This window comes from Misgurnus anguillicaudatus, chromosome 11 (assembly GCF_027580225.2).
Source record: "Misgurnus anguillicaudatus chromosome 11, ASM2758022v2, whole genome shotgun sequence".
Taxonomy (NCBI): domain Eukaryota; kingdom Metazoa; phylum Chordata; class Actinopteri; order Cypriniformes; family Cobitidae; genus Misgurnus; species Misgurnus anguillicaudatus.
The window spans coordinates 6,295,232-6,320,259 of NC_073347.2; the positions used below are offsets into that span (position 1 = coordinate 6,295,232).

The following is a 25,028-nucleotide window of genomic DNA, read 5'->3' on the forward strand; positions in this document are numbered from 1 at the left end:
TAAGCATGCCTTGTTTTGTTAACTGTTGATTACAAGTTTACCAGTACCAACATTATTCGCTTGAACAACTTGATGGAAACGCACCTAATTCACATTTTGTTTGTTTTTCTTATGTTGTGAAATTTGAAAAGATTCTCTTCAGGTTTGGATGGAAACACCACTGTCTAGTCTTTACCTTTAGCAGTGAGGCTAGTGGTCAATATGGATTTCAATTAAGGATTCACCAATCTGCATCTGCGCAGTTTTTTCCACTGTCGGACATCGTCTGATGCTAAAAAACAGCCGCTGATCAGAGCAGATTATATCATGGAAATCAAAAGGGGCAGAAAAACGCATCAGATCTTATAATGTGTGATTGTTTCGAATTGGGTGACAATGACGACAGAATACACCAGTGTTGGGGGTAACGTATTACAAGTAACGTGCGTTACGTAATAATATTACTTTTCTGAAGTAACAAGTAAAGTAACGCATTACTTTTTGAATGTACAAATTAATATTTGAGTTACCGTACTTTTTTAAAAAAGTAATGCGAGTTACTTTTTAGTTTATTTAATTTGATTTGCAAATAATAATGTACTGAATTAAACTGAATGTAGTCATGTAGAATTACGCAATTTCTATGCGTGCGCACCTGAGCAGGAATAGTTTGAGTCAGAAACTGAGATGGCAGGCCAGAGCTTGACATTTTTGTGATGAAATATGCAATTTCTGAATGCAGAGCTTCTCAGTCATAAGAATGATGAGTCAAGCCTCGGCCGAGTAAAAAAAGTAACGCAATAGTAGCTTAAAAGTAACTAATAACGCAATTAGTTACTTTTTTTGGGGAGTAACTTAATATTGTAATGCATTACTTTTAAAAGTAACTTCCCCCAACACCGGAATTCACAACTAAATATTTTGAAGCAAGGAGTTAAAAGCAAAACTATCTTTTTCGATAGGTATCATTCTAGGAAACACTTTGTGTTTTGTAATATATGTAGGGACAAGGGTGGTTGATGGGTACCTGCATATGATGTTGACATGAAACAATGTAATAACTACAAAATGAGATTAAATGAACACTACACCATATACTGTAGTTATAACTTATTTGAGTTAATTTCTTGTATTAATTGGGTTAATATATGCACTGTAAAAAAGTACCTACTGTACTACTTTAAATTTTGACCTTTGATAAGGTGACATAACTTATAAAAACAAGTTGAAATGGTTTAACTTATATTTTATGTTACTTTAACTTATTAAATTATGTTGATTTGACAAAAACGCTGCATTTTACAGTGTGGTCATGTGGGCTTAAATTATACACACCCCAACATATAAGAATCTCTATTTGTAATAATAATAATAATGTGTTGTTCTTGCCCACAGCTGCGTACTGCAGCATTAACAATCCACCTAAGAACGGAGGAATCGTCAACCGAGCGAGAGATCGTCCAGGCAGCAGGCTCCAGTATTACTGCAACTCTGGCTACAGGCTGGTGGGTCACAGAAACGCTACGTGCAGACTCCATCCCAACGGCCTTTACCAGTGGGACAATCCTGCTCCACTTTGTCAAGGTAACTCAGACTCTTCAATGCCACTCATTGAGTCGGTTTCCTCATTTACATGTCTGGAAATGGCCTCGAACAGACAGCCCGCCTTTTGAGAATGACAGAACGTGTCATTTGGCGTTCCGCTCGAAAACACCTCCGCATGCCCCGACAAGAAGCCGCTTTTATTCCATTCAGCACTTCACTCGAGGAGTGTGCCGTGAGATCGCCAGTGTTTTTTTATTGTCTCAACGTCATAATGGGCGACTCTTCAGTCATGCTAAGACGGATGCGTAATCGAATGTGTTTGATGTGTCGCGGGTCCTCTTAATTTCATTGTTCATGCTTTCCTCTGATCGTTTCTCTTTTATTGAGGCGCTAATTTTATCCTCCAGCCTACGTGGAGCTCCGTCCGCCCGCCCTTTCTCTCCTGCTCCTCTTGTGTTTTCTGTTCTGGAGCGATGTCAGAGAAAACGCTCTCTCCTGGAGGTTCACAGCGCGTTCATTAGTGAGATGAGACGTCTGCGGATAAGGCGTGTACTTGCATAAAAATAGCGAGCGAGTGAACTGTATGTGGGGCTAATTGTTCCACCTGTTATGGTTGAGGGAGGTTATATGTGAAGATCTTAAGTAGTCGTTTTAAAGATTGGAGAAATAAGAGCTTTTCCTTTATAACTTTTGTTTGGCAGAACTGAAAGCCAATTAAAATCTAATAGCTCTATTCACGTTAATCTCACAAAAGCATTTCTAAGTCACATTTTATAACAAAATCAAAGGAATTGCATAAAAAGTTAACTCTTAAATTGACCCAAAGCTACTTTGACATCTCTGAAAAATGGGCTTATTGTATTTTTAAACCTTGATATTTTTACTTTTCGTACATTTAGAATAATCATTTATAAATGTGGTGGTCAAAACAATTGGTGATGTCAATTTGACCCCAACTTGTTTTTGGAAAAAAATAAATAAATCTTTAAGTACAGAATATTTTTCTCTTGTATTTTCCTATTTCCTGATGAACCTCTCTCATATTGCAAACTTAATATGGCTTATAATCAGCAAGAAAGTATATGATAATACATACAGTACCATAGAGTACTGAAATTGTGTCAAACTGTATTTGGTATTTACACTTTGAACATTTACATTTAAATTTACACATTTGGGAGACACTTTATTTTCAATGATGATTTTCACTATACTATAATAAAGTGCATATATATATTGTGTTATAACTACTTGTATATAAAACCAGGGCTTTTTTGAGCCACTATTTAAAATTGTATGAGCTGAAAAAGTTTTTGAATGCAAACTACATCTGACTGCCACCCAGATCTGTTGCCCATGACCTCACCTTAATATTACATTGTTATTATATATTATATATACAACCGTTTTTTCATGGCATTTGGATCAGTACCAAAAGATCGTTTTTACACTTTACACATCTGCTGGAGGTCTGTAGTGATTGGTTGTTAGCCGACAGTTGTCATCATAGCGCCCCTACCTCAAACTGCTTGACTAAAAAACACCAGGAACGTTGTCCTTGATTTTTACATTTGAGTGTGGACTTAATGGGAGTGTGCAATGGGAAAATGCAAGTTTACCGATGGCTGGCTTGCCAATCCGAAATATAAGGCCTGGTTAGCCAAAGACTTAACATTTTTGAAAATAAAAAATAAGTCAGTGATGGAGTTCTTTATTATATTAACACAAATTCATATATTTTGTAAAAAATCAGATAAATTTAATTCCCTTTATTAACTCTTTCCTCGCCATTGACGAGATATCTCGTCAATCAAGAGAAAACGCTTCCCCGCCAATGACGAGTATTTCCGTCTTTCCGCAATACCGCTATTATCCACCAGGTGGTGCCCTTCCGCATCTTTTTAAACCCGGAAGTATTTAAACGTACGGCTGCATGTCCGTGTTTGTTTTAAAGATCGCTCTGAATGGGATCTCTATGAAAATCTGTCACAAAAATTGAATTATCTCTGCTTTTTGCTCAAAATGTGGTGTTTTTGCAGAAACCTACCCATATTCAAAAGCTGATTACAAAAGAACCACTGAAGGTAGGATGAAACTGTTTTTTTTTTTGAAAGCAGAGGGTCTGTTCTTTCATTTGGTATATTGTATGTTTATATATTTGAAGAAGAAAAATTTCTGGAAGGCATTAAACTTTTGTAAAAATCATGAAAAACGCTGGCGCTGGCTGGCAACTTTTTTAAAAAATGCTGGCGGTGAAAGAGTTTAGGGACTATTTCACCCCAAAAATGAAAATGTCCTAATCAATTACTCACCTCAATGCTATCCAATATATCCATGTCTTTCTTTCTTCAGTGAAAAATACATTTAAGTTTTTGGGAAAATATTTTAATATAGAATTTCTAAATATTTTATTTATAATTAGCCTATTGTTTAAACAGTCTTTTCAAGTTTGCTGTACCTAACAGCCAATTAAGCATTGTCATTTGACTTTAGCTCTATTCTCAAATGTTCTGGTTAATTGTAGGCTACATGAACATCCCTTCTGTTTCTGTAGGGGTTTACGGTTATTTAAAAGAACAAAATTAGAAATATGAGTAAAATTGCTCTGTTTTAAGAATGTTAAGAATGTGACATACTTGTTAGCAATTGAATTTTAAAGCAATTAATCAGAACAAGTTAAATATGGTCGGAAAAATCTGTAAGGAAGTTTGGAAATTTTGAAATGAAAATTGTGTAGGAACCCTGTTGAAGGAATTCCAGCCAACATCGCCACACATTCAGAATGGCACAAAGATTTTATTTAAGGAGTCTCATTACTCTTAATGACACAGAGTTAAATGACATCTTTCCAAGGACTTGAAGGACTTACAAACTCTTTTATACATATTCTTTTACCATTGCACTGCGCAAAGAGCAGCCCGGCCTGAGCACAATTTGGCGGGAAGGGCATCTAGAATGTGCGCTAATTAAGGCCAATCATTTCTTTAAGTGATGGGAGCGATCCATGCAGTCGACCAGCGGGTCAAAGAGAGAACGACGAGGGCTCACGGTCTGATTCTCATTCAGCTTGTGATCAGTTTAACAAGAAACAGCTTTAATAAGTCCCATAGCTTTTCTCTGAAAGGTACAAACACCCACTCACCTGTTCTGCTTATAGTTATTGAGATTTTAATATTTTCTTGTTTAAAACAGAATGGTTGCATGTAAAAGAGGTTTGTAATCTGATCCTGCTGGTTTGCATGCAGATTGGTTTTCTTGCAAACTTTGGGTTTTGTGAGTTTTGTTGATATTAAGATCAGTAAATTTTCATTTGGGGGGTGAACTTCTTTAATGTCATGTGTTTTTGTAGATGTCTATGATTTCTTTTCTTTAGCAGAACACATTTAGAGTTATATTAATATTAAATAAATGCTGAGACTGGCAATAAAAAGTAACAATATCTTTTGAAGCCCACCCATCATCAAAAAAAAAGACTCCATTGGGTTAATTTGTTTTTTTGATGTGAAAATATACATTTGTGAGAGAAAGCTATTTGTGTTTTGCGCATTTTTAGTAATCGATATACGTTGTGTTTGCTTTTAAAGACAACTATCTAAAATAGCTCTACATCGGTTCGTAAGACAATCATTGGTTCACGCGAGTATGTTTCATTACACATATGACGACTAATCGCGAGAACGAATGACATTCAGTGACTAACTTCGCAATGCGTTAAGAAATCTAGGAGACGCCAGGTTATTCTTTTATTCATATTTAGCTAACAAAGGAAGTCATATACACCTAGGATGACATTAAAATGAGTAAATTATGCGTTAATTTAAATTCTTGGGTGAGCTATTTCTTTAAAAACACCAGATTTTTTGTGTGTATTTTGGCTTCCCAGACAGCAGACGACTCCGGAACAGATCCGCACTGGATCTGCACCAGAACTGCTGACTTCGGCGTGGATCCGGACCGGAGTCTGCTGTCTGGGTTTATACAGATTTCAAATGTATTCATGTAATTTATTATCAGAATCGAAGAACTAACATTTTCACACTTGCCGATGTACTGTATTTGTGGTTTGGTAACATTTGATCCAAGTGTTGAACGTATTGCATCATATGAGACATTTCACACATGTGCTTTAAGTTAAAACATATTTCCCTGTGCTTATTGCATCATGTGTTGAGATGTTGTTCACATGTGGTGATATTGTCCACATGGGGGCAAGTTAGTGTGAAAGCGCAATTGCAGTAAAGCGCTAATAGGAGTGTAATTTTTTTCTAGATTAATTTATTGACATGGCACGGGTTAAAGAACACATGCACAAAAATTTAATTTCCATATTGCCAACGTAATCTACCAAGAGCATTGCATACTAGCATAGGGTTTAAGAGATGTCTTTTATGTGTTAAATAATAGTGCAAATACCAGTAAATTGACGAGCACTAACCTTAATAAATCATGTTTTATGATTCATTTAAATACTCTCCACCCATAAATTTTGTGTCTGAAAGGGATACTCCTACAAATGCATATGAGCCCACGACTTTTCAGTGATCATTTTTTACTTTGGTAATTTAGTAAATAGTTTAGGCGTGGGTACTAGCTGTTACTATTTCTGACCCTTAATGTAGTATTTGTAATTAGTAATTTATTGCAGTATTTAATGTAGTTTGTAATCAATGTAGAATAATTATATTTGAACAAAACAGCTTTGAAGTTTATATGTAGCATTAGGTTATAGAAATCTGATGAATCTCATGGACCGAATCGTGAGCAGTTCAGATGAAAGCTGAAGCAATTGACCGTGCTGTTCAGTTTGAAGATGATAATTTATGGGTTGGGTTAAGTTTTCAATTTATTGCTCAGTGCAGATCTCTAGCATGCAATACATTCTGATACAGCTCGCTCATTTATCTGCATTTTCTGTTATTTGTGTCTCATCGACAGCTGTGTCTTGCGGAGTGCCAGAGACTCCCGCCAACGGGTCTTTCCACGGCTTCCAATACACGGTGGGCAGCACCGTGCAGTTCCAGTGCGATGATGGGTACAGACCCGACGAGGGCAGCCTGCTCATCGGCGTCTGCCTGGAGGATGGCACCTGGAGCAATGCGGCTCATCCTCCCCGCTGTTTACGTGAGCAAATCAAGTCCTCTGTTTCTATGCCAACAGCATGGTAAAATCTCCTGCCTCACTGAACCGCCACACTCGGTTCCTTTACCGCTCACCCCCCCCCCCCCCTCGAGAGTAATGTAGAGCAGGTAATTGGCGAAATTAACTATAATGACTTGATTTTTTGTGGTTTGGCAACTCAAACAAGACAAATGGTTTGATGTGGCATGTCTCCCTTCTGACCTGAATCACCATTAGACCACAAAGCCGACCAAAGTGCTCGCAGCCAAATGACCGTGTATTATGCATTCAGAGGTCAAAGGAAGAGAGACGCTCATTAAGGCCGATACTGCTATAGATAATGTCATTTAATGCTGTGATATCCCACACCATCAACAGGAGGAGGAAAAGGCGAGTGATCTTATGTCATTATCTCAGGGTTATCTGTCTGAACGTGAGCCTGTCCCCGTCTGACCGCCTGACTTCAGTATGTCTGTCTTTCTATAAGCAATACATTACTGGTCAAATTAGGGTATTCTAATTTATTCTGATTATTTATTCTGATTAACTCGTTCCCCACCATTGACGAGTTATTTTATCATAATTATTTTAAACATTTGCATAAAAAAGTGTTCCTGATGAATTTTTATGTTAATATCTGCAATACAACGATTATCCACTAGATTGAAGCCAAAACGTTATTTACTCATTTTAAACTCTGTGTATGTTTTGTTAATCGTTCTGAATCTGATCTCTAACAAAATTCCTTCACAAAAATTCAATTATTTGAGCTTTTTGCTACAAATTTTTTTTTTTTTTTTTTTTTACAAAAAATACACATATTGAATAGTTTATAAGCAGAGAAAAAATATGGATAGGATGAAAGTTTTTTTTTTCCCGTTTTGTTTGTTTGTTTGAAAGAAGAGGGTCTGTTCTTTCATTTGATATTTGTATGTTTATATATTTTTAAAAGAACATTTCCTGAAAGGCATTTTGTGAACTTTTGTGAAAATCACAAAAAATATACTGGCGGGGAATGAGTTAATCATAAAGAAAATGATATCACCCGTTCAGTTTTTATTGTTGTTTATATGTCTGGTGCGATTGAGTGGAGGCGGGAGAAATTTGCATATTCATAAATACACTCACCTAAAGGATTATTAGGAACACCTGTTCAATTTCTCATTAATGCAATTTAGTGATAGACCGATATATCGGGCCGATATTTGCGAGTTTTATGTGTATCGGCATCGGCCGATATGTGGCTGCCGTGTTCGGCATTTTTTTCCGGCATTATTTACAGACGGAGCGCTGGAAGCCACAAGCGATTGCAGGTCATGTGACTAAAAACAACCAACCTTTCCATGACAACATCAAAAGATGATTCCATAGCACCCTCACCTGTTTTTACTATTTGTTTAATATAGTTTTTTTTTAAGTTCTGTAAATGTTACTTTTTTAAATTGAGACTTGTAACATTTGGTATCATCATTGTGTCATAATTATGATGTAAATTGAGTGAGCAAAAGCAGTATTGGCTCCAAATATCACTTTAAGAAAATCGGCAGCCTGTATTGGTCATCGGCTAAGGCTGATGAAACAAAAATCGTTATCGGCACCCTAATGCAATTATCTAATCAACCAATCTCATGGAAGTTGCTTCAATGCATTTAGGGGTGTGGTCCTGGTCAAGACAATCTCCTGAACTCCAAACTGAATGTCAGAATGGGAAAGAAAGGTGATTTAAGCAATTTTGAGCGTGGCATGGTTGTTGGTGCCAGACGGGCCGGTCTGAGTATTTCACAATCTGCTCAGTGATTTTCACGCACAACTATTTCTAGGGTTTACAAAGGATGGTGTGAAAAGGGAAAAACATTCAGTATGCGCCAGTCCTGTGGGCGAAAATGCCTTGTTGATGCTAGAGGTCAGAGGAGAATGAGCCGACTGATTCAAGCTGATAGAAGAGCAACTTTGACTGAAATAACCACTCGTTATAACCGAGGTATGCAGCAAAGCATTTGTGAAGCCACAACGCGCACTACCTTGAGGCGGATGGGCTACAACAGCAGAAGACCCCACCGGGTACCACTTGAAGTTGAAGACTGGAAAAATGTTGCCTGGTCTGATGAGTCTTGATTTCTGTTGAGACATTTAGATGGTAGAGTCAGAATTTGGCATAAACAGAATGAGAACATGGATCCATCATGCCTTGTTACCACTGTGCAGGCTGGTGGTGGAGGTGTAATGGTGTGGGAGATGTTTTCTTGGCACACTTTAGGCCCCTTAGTGCCAATTGGGCATCGTTTAAATTCCACGGCCTACCTGAGCATTGTTTCTGACCATATCCATCCCTTTATGACCACCATGTACCCATCATCTGATGACTACTTCCAGCAGGATAATGCACCATATCACAAAGCTCGAATCATTTCAAATTGGTTTCTTGAACATGACAATGAGTTCAGTGTACTAAAATGGCCCCCACAGTCACCAGATCTCAACCCAATAGAGCATCTTTAACTCTTTAAACTCCTCTTTAAACATCTTTAAACTTTCAAAAGAGGATTTTTTCAATCTTGACAAACGTTCATTTTCAAGTGTAGTGTTATGATACACCTGACCATCAACAGTAGGGAGAGTGACCTGCCACACAGCTTTACGTGAAGGTGCTCTTTTATTCCAGAGCTCTGAGATGACAGTGTGGCATTCACAGCGTCTCAGACAAGCTGTATTCTGCAGCACTCCAGCTGGATCTCCTGTATATAATTAGCTCAACAAGCACACGGGCCGAGAGGTTTGAAATCTTTGTCATGTAGAACATTGAGAAGAGAACATGATGTGCAATAAAGGCAGGGGAGAGGATGCTAAGATCCTGTTCAATATACCTGACCTGCCTTTTTTCCTCATACTTTGATGTACCCACAGCAATTTACGCTTGCACTACGTTGTTCAATCAAAAGACCATCTGTTCAATGCGTCCACAATATTACTACTTTGAAACCGTCTGTTTTCACTTTAGTATGCAACAATATCCACATAAACGCATATTCAAGACCTGCACCATATTGATAACACTCTAGATTATGAGCCAAAATAAACAACAACAAAAATAAACAAATAAAACAAAGCCAATTCTTGACTTATATTGAGTTTAAACTCTGTGGTATTGATTTGTTTGCATTGAAATGTTATTTACTTGATGTTTAAAACAAAAACATTTTAAATGCTTTCCATCTTTTCTTGAAATAAAAAAATAAAAGTGCCACTATTAAGAAACAAACAAATCAAAATGGCATTAAGTACATCCTTATGCTATTTCTCTATAAGTTTTTATTTACAGTTAAGCTAACTGGTACAAAATAGTAAGATTTATTTTTGGTAAATGGCTCATTTATTAACACAATTTAAATATTAGGCATTTAAGCATAAGCTTGTAGATCATCAGACTAAAAGGTTTTTATATAATGCAAAACCCATATTCTCTTAAAGGATTAGTCAATTTTCTTTAAAAAAAAAAAAATCCAGATAATTTTCTCACCACCATGTCATCCAAAAAGTTGATATCTTTTTTTATGTGTTGATGTCTGAAATTATATATTTTTTTTAGGAAAACATTCCAGGATTTGTATCATTTTAATGGACTTTAATGGACCCCAACACCTAACAGTTTTAATGCAGTTTAAAATTGCAGTTTAAAATTAGAAAAAATATGCACTTTTAAACCACAACTTCTCGTCTATCTCCGGTGCTGTGATGCGTCAGCGCGACCTCATGTAATTGCGTAATGATGTCGAAAGGTCAAGTGTTACATATATGAAACGCACGTTTGCGGACCATTTTAAACAATAAACTGACACAAAGACATTAATTAGTATCATTTCACACACAACAACGTCAGAACGGTCCTTTTTCTTCACACTTGTAAACACTAGGGTGTAGTTTCGCATACGTCATCCTTGACCTCTTGACGTGATGATGTATTGCGTGAGGTCGCGCTGGCGCGTCACATGACCATTGATAGACGAGAAGTTGTAGTTTAAAAGTACATATTTTTATTTTTCGTGTCAAAAATGACAATCACTTCGCTAGATAAGACCCTTATGCCTCGTTTGGGATCGTTTAGAGTCTTTTGAAACTGCAATTTTAAACTGCATAAAAACTGTTAAATATTGGGGTCCATTAAAATTAGAAAAATCCTGGAATGTTTTCCTAAAAAAATATAATTTCTTCTAGACTGAACAAAGAAAGACATCAACATTTTGGATGACATGGTGGTGAGTAAATTATCTGGATTTTTTTTAAAGAAAATGGACTATTCCTTTAAGGGTCACTTTACATGTATCCCATGATTCCTGTGCGCTGTATTTATTTTAGTTTCAGGAGCCTCAGGATTACTGTCTTCCATTAATGCATTCTTTGCTTTGTTTCCTCCAGCGGTGCAGTGCCCGAACATTGAGAGCATGCTCTCTGAACACATGGTTTGGCGTCTCATATCTGGCCTGCTGAATGAGTTCGGTGCACGAATTATGCTGAGCTGCTCCCCCGGCTACTATCTAGGGGGCAGGAGGACCATCAAGTGCTTAGCTAATGCAACCTGGGAAGGGTTGGAGGAGAAATCCACATGCAAGAGTAAGAAGCATCTTATAAACAGCTACTACTACATTGTTTAAAGGGGCCATGGCACAAGACTTTTTTAAGATGTCAAATAAATATGTGAAGTTTTAGCATATAAATAATTTATTATAGCATGTGAAAATTGCCACTGTGTAGGTGTGTGCAAAAATGTGCCATTTTGGGTGTGTCCTTTAAAATGCAAATGAGCTGATGAAATTCAAACACTGATCACAATGATGTTGGTTTGTTGCAATTAAAACTCAATTGTGCTTTTCTCTGCACTAAATGGCAGTGCTGTGATTGGATAGTGCAGATTAAGGGGTGGTATTATTATAATAAGAGCTCCTTATGACATCATAAGGAGAGCCAAATTTCAACAACCTATTTTTTCATGCTTGTAGAGAATGGTTTAGCAAAACTAAGTTACTGGGTTAATCATTTTCACATTTTCTAGGTTGATAGAAGCACCCAATCATAGCACTTAAACATGGAAAAAGTCAGATTTTCATGCCATGGCCCCTTTAAAAATGAAACTTTAAATAAGATTTGAGATGTAAACCGAGGGATAGATTGTCAGTGAATAATGCCTAAATTGCATTCTGTTCATCACACAAATGCTATTTTGCCTAATATCTACATATGCCTTTAAATGACTCGATGTGAATAAGCATATGGAAATTAACCAGAGAGACTGCTGCTTTAAGAAGACCCCACAAAAATGCCCAAAACGGGGGGATGTGAATAATCACAGTGTTAATTACTAAACCGCATTAACTGTGAGCTAATGAAAACAAATTCATTAGGGCAGCTAAAGTGTCTAAAATCTGTCCCCTCTCTAAACCGCATCCATTTAGTTCTCCTCTGATCCAAATGTAATCCTCTGGATTTAGCATGTACGCTCAAGACCGCTTAGTCACTTCTGATCGCTGCCTGGTTTTCACCGTAGGGACGGGCTGAGTAAACGCTATCATTGTGATTAAGTCTTTGGTGCAAAAATGCTTAGCTAATTTGAGGTCAGAAAGCGAATGTAAATATTCTAATCAGTGGCAGCTTCATTTATGATGTGTTTATAAACTACGTCTCCTCGCTGTGACTTGATGTTTGATTGGTCAATAATTGTTGAACAGATGCACACAGCTGCTTCTTAATAAATCACAAAAACAAATGTGCGTATGGAAGAGTGTCAGAAATGAACGTTTGCATCAACAAGCAATACAGTATTTGCCCTCTGGATTTGTAATCGTGCGAAAATATACGGCATTATTATGCAAATGTATTAAATGGTTAGTACTTGATTCTGATTGGTCAACAGCAGTGTTTTATTTAAGATTAAGCTATGATCGCTGCACCCAATGATTTTATGTATCACTGCCATGTACACATATGTGAAGCATTCTGTTGCAGAAGGAAGGCTTTTAGTGAATATACTTCATGAAAGTTGCATTGATACTTATGTTCTGCTTTAATATTTGTTTTGTGTGGTAAACTCGAGGCTAATGCTGTATTATGAATAACTCACGTGACTTATTCACAATACAACACAGTCTCTTGCACTTTACTGCTTAAATAACTCTAATTAATAAATTAAGAAATCTTACAAAAAATTATGAATATTGAATATTTCACACTAGTATTGTATATTTAAATAGCTGTTATACAGTAGGTGTTAAATAGCACCTGGTTATATATAGCAAGTGGTTCCCCTATAATTATGAGCCAGGAAATCCCTTTTTTAGAGTGCATAATCGAATTTTAAAGGAAAACACCACAGTTTTTTAAATATTTTACTATGTTCTTACTTCAGCTTAGATTAATTAATACTTCCCTATCTTTTATCAATGCATTCACTTTTAATCTTTGTACAGCACGCCGTGAATGTGTTAGCATTTAGCCTAGCCCCATTCATTCCTTAGGATCCAAACAGAGATGAATTTAGAAGCCAAACACTTCCATGTTTTTCCTATTTTAAGACTGTTGCATGAGTAGTTACACGAGTAAGTATGGTGGCACAAAATAAAACGTGGCAATTTTTTAAGCGGATAAACAAATGAGAACTATATTGTATGGCGGAAGAGCACTGTTTGCAGCACTTCGACCTCGGTGCGCAGTAACATCATCACTCCCGACTCCTCCCCGTCTCGCTCAAACTTTCCTCAATATTACTGTCCCGAGGTCAAGGTGCTGCTTATATCTGCTTATATCTTCTGTATGCGAATTTTGATTCATACCAAAATGCTTTCTTTGCATAGTTGTGTTTGACACATGAAAACGTCTCGGGTTACGTATGTAACTGTTGTTCCCTGAGAAGGGAACTGGACGCTGCGTCTCCCTTGCCATACTTCCTGCGTCCCTGTAACGTCATCTTTGTCAATATTTCAGATAGCGATATACTTCCTGACTCTCGTGTCACCCTGTCTTTGTCGTTTAGCCTCACCATTGGTTGAATTTGATATACACATTCAGACGCACTTACCTCTAGAGGTGTCCCAGACATGTCACCGCAGTGACACAGCGCGAGTTCCCTCAAAAGGGAACAGTAACAATGTATCTTTAAAGGTAACACAATGTAACCTTGCTCTCACCTGAAATGTGTCCCCACATTTAGTCCTTAAATTTGAGGGTATTGGACCTTTAAAGTCCTTGAAAGGTCCTTGAATTTAAAGTTAACTAAAGTGTGGGAACCCTGTAAACAGGATCTAATAAGCAGTTTGTTGTATATATACATATATATACATAAATGTTTATATATATATATGTACTGAACTCGCATTTGTAATAATATATAGTAGCAGAATAAATAAACCAGCTAAATCAGCATATGTTGGTGCACGTGCACCACATCCACATTCAGTTCTTGTGCGAGGATTATGGTCAAAATAAATGTTTTGAAGAAATTTACTGTGTTTGTACCAGCTATTATGGCTACCGTTAACAGCACAAATTATGCCGGTCTTCCTGGATTTCTTAATAAACATTAACAAGCCAGTCAAAATGGCACACTCGTGTCCCTCCCAATACGACTACCATTAGCTTGAGTGGCTCACCAGAAGTCTTACAAAAATGAGCTCAAATTTACGTAAAAAATAAGATGGATACTTTTCACTAAAATTCTTTGTAAAACTAAACATATATTTCCTGTTTCTATTTTGTGTCATTTGTAGAACATGTCTTTATTGAGATTGTACAAAATATGAAAAAAGAAGAAACATAACTCTTTATCCCAGGCAGGATTTAAACATAAAAATAAAAAAGTAAATAAATAAAATACAAATCAATAATTAAATAAAATAAAAATAAATAAACCACATCTTACATTCTATAATTTTACACATCCAAAGCTTCTTTAATATCTCCATTTTTAACAAAATCTAGGAATATCTTCCAGATATCAAAACATTCAGGGGGTTTCTTCCTTATTACATATGTAAGCTTTTTAATTTTGTGTCATTTAATAATTTAGGTGACGTTACTATTAATTTAAATGTATAATAAAGTAATAATGTGTCACAACCTGTAAGGGTAGTGTATCTGTCCTACTGTTAACAGGAACACCATTATATCAATGCGTCTGTGTTGATTTTTGTCACGTCCTCTTTGCTTCCTCTCATTTTCTGGTAGCTAGCAGTGACTGTGAATAAGACTGGGATATTGTGTCGGCTGTCATCAAAATGACCTCTTTTTAATATAGGCTGACCCTGTGCATTAAAGATATCGGATTGACTGTGTTTTCTCTAGTCATTTCCTGTGGCGAGCTTCCATCCCCTCCTAATGGCAAAAAGATGGGCACCCTGACTACCTACGGCGCCACAGCCATCTTCATGTGTAATACAGGGTACACATTAGTGGGCTCACACGTAAGGGAGTGTCAGGCGAACGGCCTCTGGAGTGGAGTCGAGACCAAATGTCTGGGTACGTAGCGTCTTTTGTGATTATATGCGTTATCGATTATAGAGATATTAATGTGCATAGATAAGCGACAAGCTAATTTTGGTTTAGATAATAGGGCGGTTTGCCGGACGGAAACTTGTTTTATAGCATTGCATTATCCCTGTATAGATCTTAGTACTTATATACAGCAATGTTCCAGGAACTACATCGCATGCTTTTTCCTGGAAAAACACTCCTGTCAAACAATCACAGCTATAACAACCCTTATTTAGGGGTCAGGTGCACTTACAGCAAAGTTGTATTCAGAAATAAAAAATAAAGATACTGCATGCAAACATTCATAGATGAAAAGTGAACTATCACAATTTAAGATGATATCTTAAGAATACACTACATTGTGAAAATCATTTCAATAGTTGTGGATCAGTGTTGTCTCACAACTATTTGTTCAGTAAACACCGAAAAATTAGCTGAATAGCACCAGACATTCAGAAAACATTAATAATAAACACTCAGTATGCTTCAAATGGTCTGTAAACTAAGGTGACCAGATTTTTAAAAAGAAAACCGGGGACATTTCCTAGTTCAATGGTCAAAATATCATTAATATCTCATTAGTTGTTATATATAAAATAAAAAATGGGGACAAAACGTTTTTTTGAAAGTTTTCTTCTTTTTATTGTTGTGGGTTCACTGCAAAAAATGATTTACTTCTTACTTAATAGTATTTTTGTCTTGTTTTTAGTAAAAAATATGAAAAAAATCGGAAATCAAGATGCATTTTCTTGATAAGCAAAATCCCCTAACAAAAAATAAGACAAAAAATAATAAATTGAAGTCAATTTGTGCTTAAAACATGCAAAAAATGGTGTAAGACATTTTTTCTTGAATTGAGTGTTGGCTGTTTTTTTTGCTGGTTTTCAGCACAAATATTATATATACATGTATGTAATACTTATTTTCTTATTTTGCCCATCAAGAAAATGCATCCTGATTTAAGATTTTTTTATATATTTGTACTAAAAACAAAAGAAAAATACTAATAAGAAAGTCATTTTTTTGCAGTGTTTCTAATTCAATTAATTTAACAATTTCTGTAGCCTAATTTCATAGCATTGTAAACGTGAAGAACAGAAGGAATAATGCAAAATGTAAACATATTAATGTAAGTCTACACAAAACAATGCTCAGTACCATGCTGTGATCAGTTCACTTCATTGGTTTGTTACTTTAATTTAACATGAGTAGTTAGTACCTTAACCCCGATAACTTTGACTGTTGTCATATCTTATGATAATTTGATTGATGATAACTTGATAACGCTTTCTCGTGTGTCTCGTAGTAAATTCTTCTTCACTAAAGCAATGACGCGCGGCGCAACCAAGTAAGTGTAGCTCGCGGCCCCCTCTGCCGGTGAACATAATCATTACATGATTGCTCCGGTCTGGCACTACAAAAGCTACATGTTGATCGGGTTTTTGGTGTATTTGCTGGTTGTTTTGGACGTGCTGTAAAACGGGGACATTTCCGGGGACAGCTCCAGTCAGGGACAGAACACCAAAAAACGGGACAGTCCCCAGAAAACGGGGACGTCTGGTCACCTTACTGTAAACGGACTGTGATTGGGTCTTTCGGCAGAGGGCAGTGATTGGTTGATAGAAATATTGCTGCAGGAACGAAGGATGTGTATTTATCTGGCACTTTTCTGTAAATTACATAACACACAGCATCTAGTAATATCTGTACTAAATAAAGTTTGATTTATCCTCACAATTTTATAATGTGATCCAGTAAGACTGGAAGTATCTCCTAATCTTTCATGGTTGCTTCTTCTGTGTTTTTTATTCCTTAATTTCTTAATTCCTTATTTATGCTAATATTGATATTTGTAATTAATCAGAATAATCTTAAAAAGACATCTGATAATCTAATAATAATCTCTAGATGTAATTAATGGCTTCTTTACAGTAGCATTGCAGAGAAAGGCAGGCATGGAAAGCTGAATATGCCACCCCGTGACCCTTTAGACACATCACCTGCTGCTTGACCAAACTGCACGGAGGGCATTTCATCAAAATGTCAAGCAGTGACTAGTGGAGCTGTCTGAAAATAGCACTCAAGATTCTGTGATTCATGCCCCCTAAATCCCCCATAGGATAAAACTGTGTGGCTATTTAGTAATGGATGTTTCATTGAAATTCTGTTGACTGTTTTTCAGCTGGTCACTGCGATTCTCCTGATCCGATTGTTAACGGCCACATCAGCGGTGATGGATCCAGTTACAGAGACACGGTTGTTTATCAGTGCAACCTGGGCTTTCGACTCATAGGGACGTCAGTTCGAATCTGCCAGCAGGACCACAGGTGGTCTGGGCAAGCCCCAGTGTGTGTTCGTGAGTGACCTTTTACCTTCTTTTTTATGATATTGACAGTTTGTTTAATGTAACTTCAGGGCAGAAATGCATTTGGCTGCATAAGCACACTCAGGAGTGCACAAATGGCTTGGCTATTTTTGTGCTTTTACCAACTGGAGTCAGGTTCATTTTAAATTGACATACGTCAAAGTCAGTACTACTCCAATGACCACAGTGATAGTAACCTAGTAAGCAATAGCCGTCATTTAACCTTCTAGGTTAACTGTAGACCTGATAGTCTAAAATAAATTTGAATTTGTTTACATGGGTTATTAGCTAAAATAACTTGAGAGATGTATGATATTCCATCATGCAAGCAAAGTCAAACGTGATTACAAGGTGTTTGGTTTCATTTACACTCACCTAAAGGATTATTAGGAACACCTCATTAATGCAATTATCTAATCAACCAATCACATGGCAGTTGCTTCAATGCATTTACGGGTGTGGTCCTGGTCAAGACAATCTCCTGAACTCCAAACTGAATTTCAGAATGGGAAAGAAAGGTGATTTAAGCAATTTTGAGCGTGGCATGGTTGTTGGTGCCAGACGGACCGGTCTGAGTATTTCACAATCTGCTCAGTTACTGGGATTTTCACGCACAATAATTTCTAGGGTTTACAAAGAATGGTGTGAAAAGGGAAAAACATCCAGTATGCGGCAGTTCTGTGGGTGAAAATGTCTTGTTGATGCTAGAGGTCAGAGGAGAATCAGCCGACTGATTCAATCTGATAGAAGAGCAACTTTGACTGAAATAACAACTCATTACAACCGAGGTATGCAGCAAAGCATATGTGAATCCACAACACGCACAACCGTGAGGCGGATGGCTACAACAGCAGAAGACCTCACCGGGTACCACTCAACTCCACTACAAATAGGAAAAAGAGGCTACAATTTGCACAAGCTCACCAAAATTGTACAGTTGAAGACTGGAAAAATTTTGCCTCGTCTGATGAGTCTCGATTTCTTTTGAGACATTCAGATGGTAGAGTCAGAATTTGGCGTAAACAGAATGAGAAATTGGATCCATCTTGCCTTGTTATCACTGTGCAGGCTGGTGGTGTTGGTTTAATTGTGTGGTGGATGTTTTCTTGGCACACTTTAGGCCCCTTAGTGCCAATTGGTCATCGTTTAAATGCCACGGCCTACCTGAGCATTGTTTCTGATGTCCATCCCTTTATGACCACCATGTACTCATCCTCTGATGGCTACTTCCAGCAGGATAATGCACCATGTCATGAAGCTCAAATCATTTCAAATTGGTTTCTTAAACATGACAATGAGTTCACTGTACTAAAATGGCCCCCACAGTCACCAGATCTCAACCCAATAGAGCATCTTTGGGATGTGGTGGAACGGGAGCTTCGTGCCCTGGATGTGCATCCCACAAATCTTCATCAACTGCAAGATGGACCAACATTTCTAAAGAATGCTTTCAGCACCTTGTTGAAATAATGCCACGTAGAATTAAGGCAGTTCTGAAGGCGAAAGGGGGTCAAACACAGTATTAGTATGGTGTTCCTAAAAATCCTTTAGGTGAGTGTAATAATTGATTTTATGTCATGTTATTCTTTCATTTATTTATGGTTAGATGTCTATTAAATATTCACTCACATCCTAAAATTTGCCTTGTTCTAGCCTAGATGTCTGGACCGTGTTTGGACGGCTGTTAGACATCTTTATTACACATTTTTAACGCAAAATTGCTTGCTGGGAAATTGTGTTAACAACTGTATAGATGTACATTAGTGATGTTCGGGTCTGTTTTTTCCAACCCGCGAGTCCCGCTTTTATAAAATTATTTGGCCGGCCCCGCATCACTGTATCTATTTTTCTATCTACAGTTGAAAGAAAAAGTATGTGAACCTTTTGGGCTTACTTGGATTTCTTTATAAATTGGTCATAAAATGTGTTCTGATATTCATCTAAGTCACAACAATAGAGAAACACAGTCTGCTTAAACTAATACCGCACAAACATTATATGTGGTTTTCATGTTTTTATTGAACAAAACATGTAAACATTCATAGTGCAGGGTGGAAAAAGTATGTGAACCTTTGGGTTTAATAACTGGTTGACCCTGCTTTGGCAGCAATAACCTCAACCAAACGATTCCTTATAGTTGCAGATCAGACCTGCTAAACGGTCAGGAGAAATTTTGGACCATTCCTCTTTACAAAAGTGTTTCAGTTCAGCAATATTCTTGGGATGTCTGGTGTGAATCGCTCTCTTGAGGTCATGCCACAGCATCTCAATCGGGTTGAGGTCAGGACTCTGACTGGGCCACTCCAAAAGGCGTATTTTCTTCTGTTGAAGCCATTCTGTTGTTGATTTACTTCTATGCTTTGGGTCGTTGTCCTGTTGCATCGTCCATCCTCTGTTAAGCTTCAGATGGTCTTAAGTTTTCCTGCAAAATGTCTTGATAAACTTTGGAATTCATTTTTCCATCGATGACAGTAATCCGTCCAGGGCCTGAGGCAGCAAAGCAGCCCCAAACCATGATGCCCCCTCCACCATATTTCAAAGTTGGGATGAGGTTTTGATGTTGGTGTGCTGTGCCTTTTGTTCTCCACACATACCGTTGTGTGTTCTTTCCAAACAACTCAATTTTGGTTTCATCTGTCCACAGAATGTTTTGCCAGTAGTGCTGTGGAACATCCAGGTGCTCTTTTGCAAACTTCAAACGTGCTGCAATGTTTTTTTTTGGACAGCAGTGGTTTCCTCCTTGGTGTCCTCCCATGAAGTCCATTTTTGTTTGATGTTTTCCTTATTGTAGATTTGTCTACAAAAATGTAAGCATGTACCAGAGATTTCTGTAAGTCTTTAGCTGACACTCTAGGATTCTTCTTTACCTCATTGAGCATTCTGCGCTGTGCTCTTGCAGTCATCTTTACAGGACGACCACGCCTAGGGAGTGTAGCAACAGTGCTGAACTTTCTTCATTTGTAGACAATTTGTCTTACCGTGGACACATGGGCATCAAGGCTTTTAGATATACTTTTGTAGCCCTTTCCAGCTTTATGTAAGTCAACAATTCTTGATCGTAGGTCTTCTGAGAGCTCTTTTGTGCGAGGCATGGTTCACATCAGACAACCCCAGGTTGGCTGACTCCTGGCTCCAATTAGTTCTTGGAGAAGTCATTAGCTTAGGGTTTCACATACTTTTTCCATAAAAACATGAAAACGTATAATGTTTGTGCGGTATTAGTTTAAGCAGACTGTGTTTCTCTATTGTTGTGACTTAGATGAAGATCAGAACACATTTTATGACCAATTTATGAAGAAATCCAAGTAAGCCCAAAGGGTTCACATACTTTTTCTTTCAACTGTAAATCTTGTCATAATCAAAAATGCACGCGTGCTTGGTTTCTCAGTAGAGAAATCACAGATAATTCGCAAACTTCAGTCGCTGTGGAACAAACCTACCAAGTGCAGGACTTTAAATACGTCATGTGTCTTTATGGGATCTTTATGGTATGTGTGTAAATGCACAAACAGATTCCGGAGTATCATTGGCAGTGTGAATGAACCAAAAATCAAACAATCTGGGAAAAATCCTGGATGCATTTTTGGTATATTTTCCGTAATATCAGTGTAAAAAGGACTTTAAATAGACATACAGTACTATGCATTGTAATGTAAATGAAAACAGTGCTTGAAAACAGCTATTAGATAAATTCCTGACTATAATTTCCACGTGGTTCGTCTTCAATTTTCATTTTTGATTCTCCTTTTGTTTTGTTGCGGTTTTGCGACATGAGGCCAAAGGTTTGGGATATCACGCAAGTTACATTACTACGTAGGCCTACGTATTGTAACCTTACCTAATAAAATATGAATATATATTTTATTGAATTGCCCACAACACACGTTTTTTATTGTTGTTTTTAATGACCCGCCCCAGTCCGCCCTGTAAGTGACAATTTACCCACCCCGACCCGCAGATTATAAGGTGACCCACGCATCACTAATGTACCTAGATTATATATTTGTGCCTGTACAACTGTAATGGACTTTCCACATCTCCAGGACCTATAACCCATTATTAGATGTTATGGTCCCAGCACACCTGTTAAAGGTGGGGTGTATGATCTCTCAAAGCCAATGTTGACATTTGAAATCACATAAACAAACACGCCCCTACCCCAATAGAACACATAATCAACCCAAGCAACGATGTTGGTTAGTAGACACGCCCCTTACTGCTGGCTACAAGTGTGTTTTGGTAGTTGGCCCGACTCCCTTTTCCAAAGTGTTTTTCAAAAATCATACACCCTGCCTTTAACCTACATGATTTTAGCACTATAGGATAGACGCCTTTACACGTCTTTGACAACCACAAAGTTTACAAATATATATTTTTTAAATGCAATCTAACAAAGTTGTTTTGCATAAAAAGTGTTTTTTTTTCTCTTTAAAATGAATGCCATTTGGAATTGTGTGACACATTGAAAAAACATTTATACAATTGATTGATTATTTCCTCTTGTGTAACAGCCATAACCTGTGGGCACCCTGGAAACCCTGCAAATGGTCGAACCAATGGCAGTGAGTTTAATCTGAACGACGTGGTCAACTTCACCTGCAGCACAGGCTATTTGTTGCATGGTGCACCCAGAGCTCAGTGTCGCATGAACGGGCAGTGGAGCAACCCCCTTCCTGTGTGCAAGGGTACGAAAATTCCAATAAAACTCCAATAAATTGGATTTTTTTATATAAATTGAAATGTGCTGTTTGTGGAATGCTTTCAGGCAGAGTTTTGTTTAGATCTTAACTGAGACAAAGTTGTCTTGTTATGCGAGAAGCTTCTTAGTAAAGCTGTTTAACACCCACAGCTCATGGGCTTAGCATTAACAGAGCGAAACCGAAATCTGTGCTCAGCAGTCTGACTCAGCCTTTGAATGACAAGAAGCGATGTGCAAATAATTCTCTTGATGTCGCTTCCCAAATTGACGTGTCGATTTGAAAGTCAAATGGGTCCGCAGCAACCCTCGTGACACTGCGAGATGCATTCTGACATTAAGCAGGAGTAGCCGTGCACTTCTTGTCACTTTAATGATTAATTAATGTGCACTGGAAGTTGTTGATGGTGGCCTAGTGAAATTGAATTGTGACGGAAAATGGATCCAGGACAAAACATCTAAGATGGACAATTCCCCACTGCCCAAGGTCAAGCCGAGGGAGGGCTCGCTCAGTAGTGGGAGAATGGTTGACGTGCCTTTTAAATCAGCTCCAGTTATCATCGACTGACAGCTTATGTCTTAGAAGCAGGATTTTTTTCTAACTTGGCTAATTTTCAAATAATGCTACATTTAATATCATTTATTACACAACATTCTAAAACGCTTGATTCTGATTGGCCAGTCGCAACATTCCAAGATAACAACCTGAAACTAATAACACACGGTAACCCAAATGCTGCAAATCATTTTGACAGGTACAGTTTAATATTACATAAAAAATAAGATATAAATATATCTTTTAACTCTTTCCTCGCCATAGTTGCTAGCCAGCGCCAGCATTTTTATGATTTTCACAAACGTTTAATGTCTTGAAGAAAATTTTCCTCTTATAAATATGCAATATATCAAATGAAAGAACAGACCCTCTGCTTTTAAACAACAAAAGTTTCATCCTTTATCACCTATCACCTTTATCACATCTCTCAAATATGGGTAGGTTTATTCAAAAATTAGAGATCAGATTCAGAGTAATAATCAAAACATACACAGAGTATTTACTGCTTTTATTTCTGCGTTAACAATCTGCTTATTGATGAGAAATCATATATATATATTAGGGCTGTCAAAATTAACGCGTTAATAACGCGTTAACGCAAATTCATTTTAACGCAACTAATTTTATTAACGCCGATTAACGCAACGCGCAATTGGTCCAGCCCATAGTTGAATGAACAGAGACCAGAGACGCAGACAAATGGGATCCTGTCTAAATGATTCAAAGGTTTTCATAGAAATAAGAACATTAACCAAATCGTCTAGCAAATCCAATGCTCTAAATGCTCGTTGGACATCTGAAATGAATATTTATACGTCTGAGGTGTAACGTTCCCGTCCTCCTAATCTAATGCAAAAATGCGTCTCAATTCATTTTGGTTTCGCTTTTATGAATGACTTAGAAAATAGACTGCACGACTTGCTTGATGTTAAAGGAGACATTAGAGAGATAAAGTTCGGTACCTGATTAATGTTAAAGAGTTATTAAGAGCGACAAGACTCAAAAGCGATCTCCTCACGCTGACTGACTGACATCTGAAGCGCGTGCACACAGTCGAGTGCGAGTGCGCGACCCGGATATATACATGGGATATATAGACATCTACACAACCGGATATATAGACATCTACACAAAATTAAAGTTTTACAAAATCTGCTTTGATAAGAATTCACGCAGGTAGGATCTATAATCTGTTATGTCTTAAGTAAATGTTTGGTTAACTGTTGGGTAAAAATATCTGATGTGTAACATTATATTAGATCACTTAAATTTTAAGCAGTCTGTCACAATGAATGTCAATCAAACAAAAGAAAAAAAGTTTAACATATATTGATTATGTTTTTGCTTTGTGTGTGCTACATCTTATAGTTTTATCAGTGATTTTAAGGTATTGATGTGGCAATTTAATGTATGGATGTGGTGATTTTTCTGGTAATTTAACTTTGCTGACTCTTTCAACTTCAAACAGGTGTAGTTATGTCATATTTTGTTATATTCCACCAAATCATGCATTTTTCTATGTCAAAATATGAACAACTATTTTTTTGAAAAGTTGCTAATTTCGACTAAATTTGACAGCACATGTCACAAATGATGCAGCATCAAATAAAAATGGAGAAAGAAAATTCTTCTTAAAGGAAAATGCATATACAAAACAATGGCTTGATGGTTCTGTTAAAAATGTAAACAGGCTGTCATTTGCATAAAGCATCTATATATGTATATATGATCAGAGTATTAAAAACCTGAAAAATGTTAAATTAGGGTAAATTTAGAACGGATAAAAATGTGTGATTAATTTGCGATTAATCGCGAGTTAACTCATGAAATCATGCGATTAATCTAGATTAATTTTTTTAATCTATTGACAGCCCTAATATATATATATAGATAGATAGATAGATAGATAGATAGATAGATAAATAGATATAGATAGATAGATAGATATAACAGAATTAAACATTAAAGGATTAGTCCATTTTCTTAAAAAAAAATCCAGATAATTTACTCACCATCATGTCATCCAAAATGTTGATGTCTTTCTTTGTTCAGTCTAGAAGAAATTCTGTTTTTTGAGAAAACATTCCAGGATTTTTCTAGTTTTGATGAACTTTGGTGGACCCCAATACTTGACAGTTTTAATGCAGTTTAAAATTGCAGTTACAAAGGACTCTAAACGATCTCAAACAAGGCATAAAGGTCTTATCTAGTGAAACGATTATTTTTGACAAGAAAAAAAGCACTTTTAAACC

General features: G+C 37.0%; 1 protein-coding gene across 2 annotated transcripts in view; it reads left to right on the top strand.

Moving 5' to 3' along the window:
• csmd1a (CUB and Sushi multiple domains 1a) overlaps nt 1-25,028 on the top strand; it is a 696,936-nt gene that overhangs the window by 624,013 nt on the left and 47,895 nt on the right. For both annotated transcript variants that reach the window (XM_073872919.1, XM_073872920.1), the window contains exons 49-54: nt 1,375-1,563; nt 6,460-6,645; nt 11,056-11,250; nt 14,971-15,144; nt 17,342-17,515; nt 22,036-22,209. In XM_073872919.1, coding sequence (XP_073729020.1) covers nt 1,375-1,563; nt 6,460-6,645; nt 11,056-11,250; nt 14,971-15,144; nt 17,342-17,515; nt 22,036-22,209 — 1,092 coding nt within the window. The remainder of the gene's footprint in view (nt 1-1,374; nt 1,564-6,459; nt 6,646-11,055; nt 11,251-14,970; nt 15,145-17,341; nt 17,516-22,035; nt 22,210-25,028) is intronic.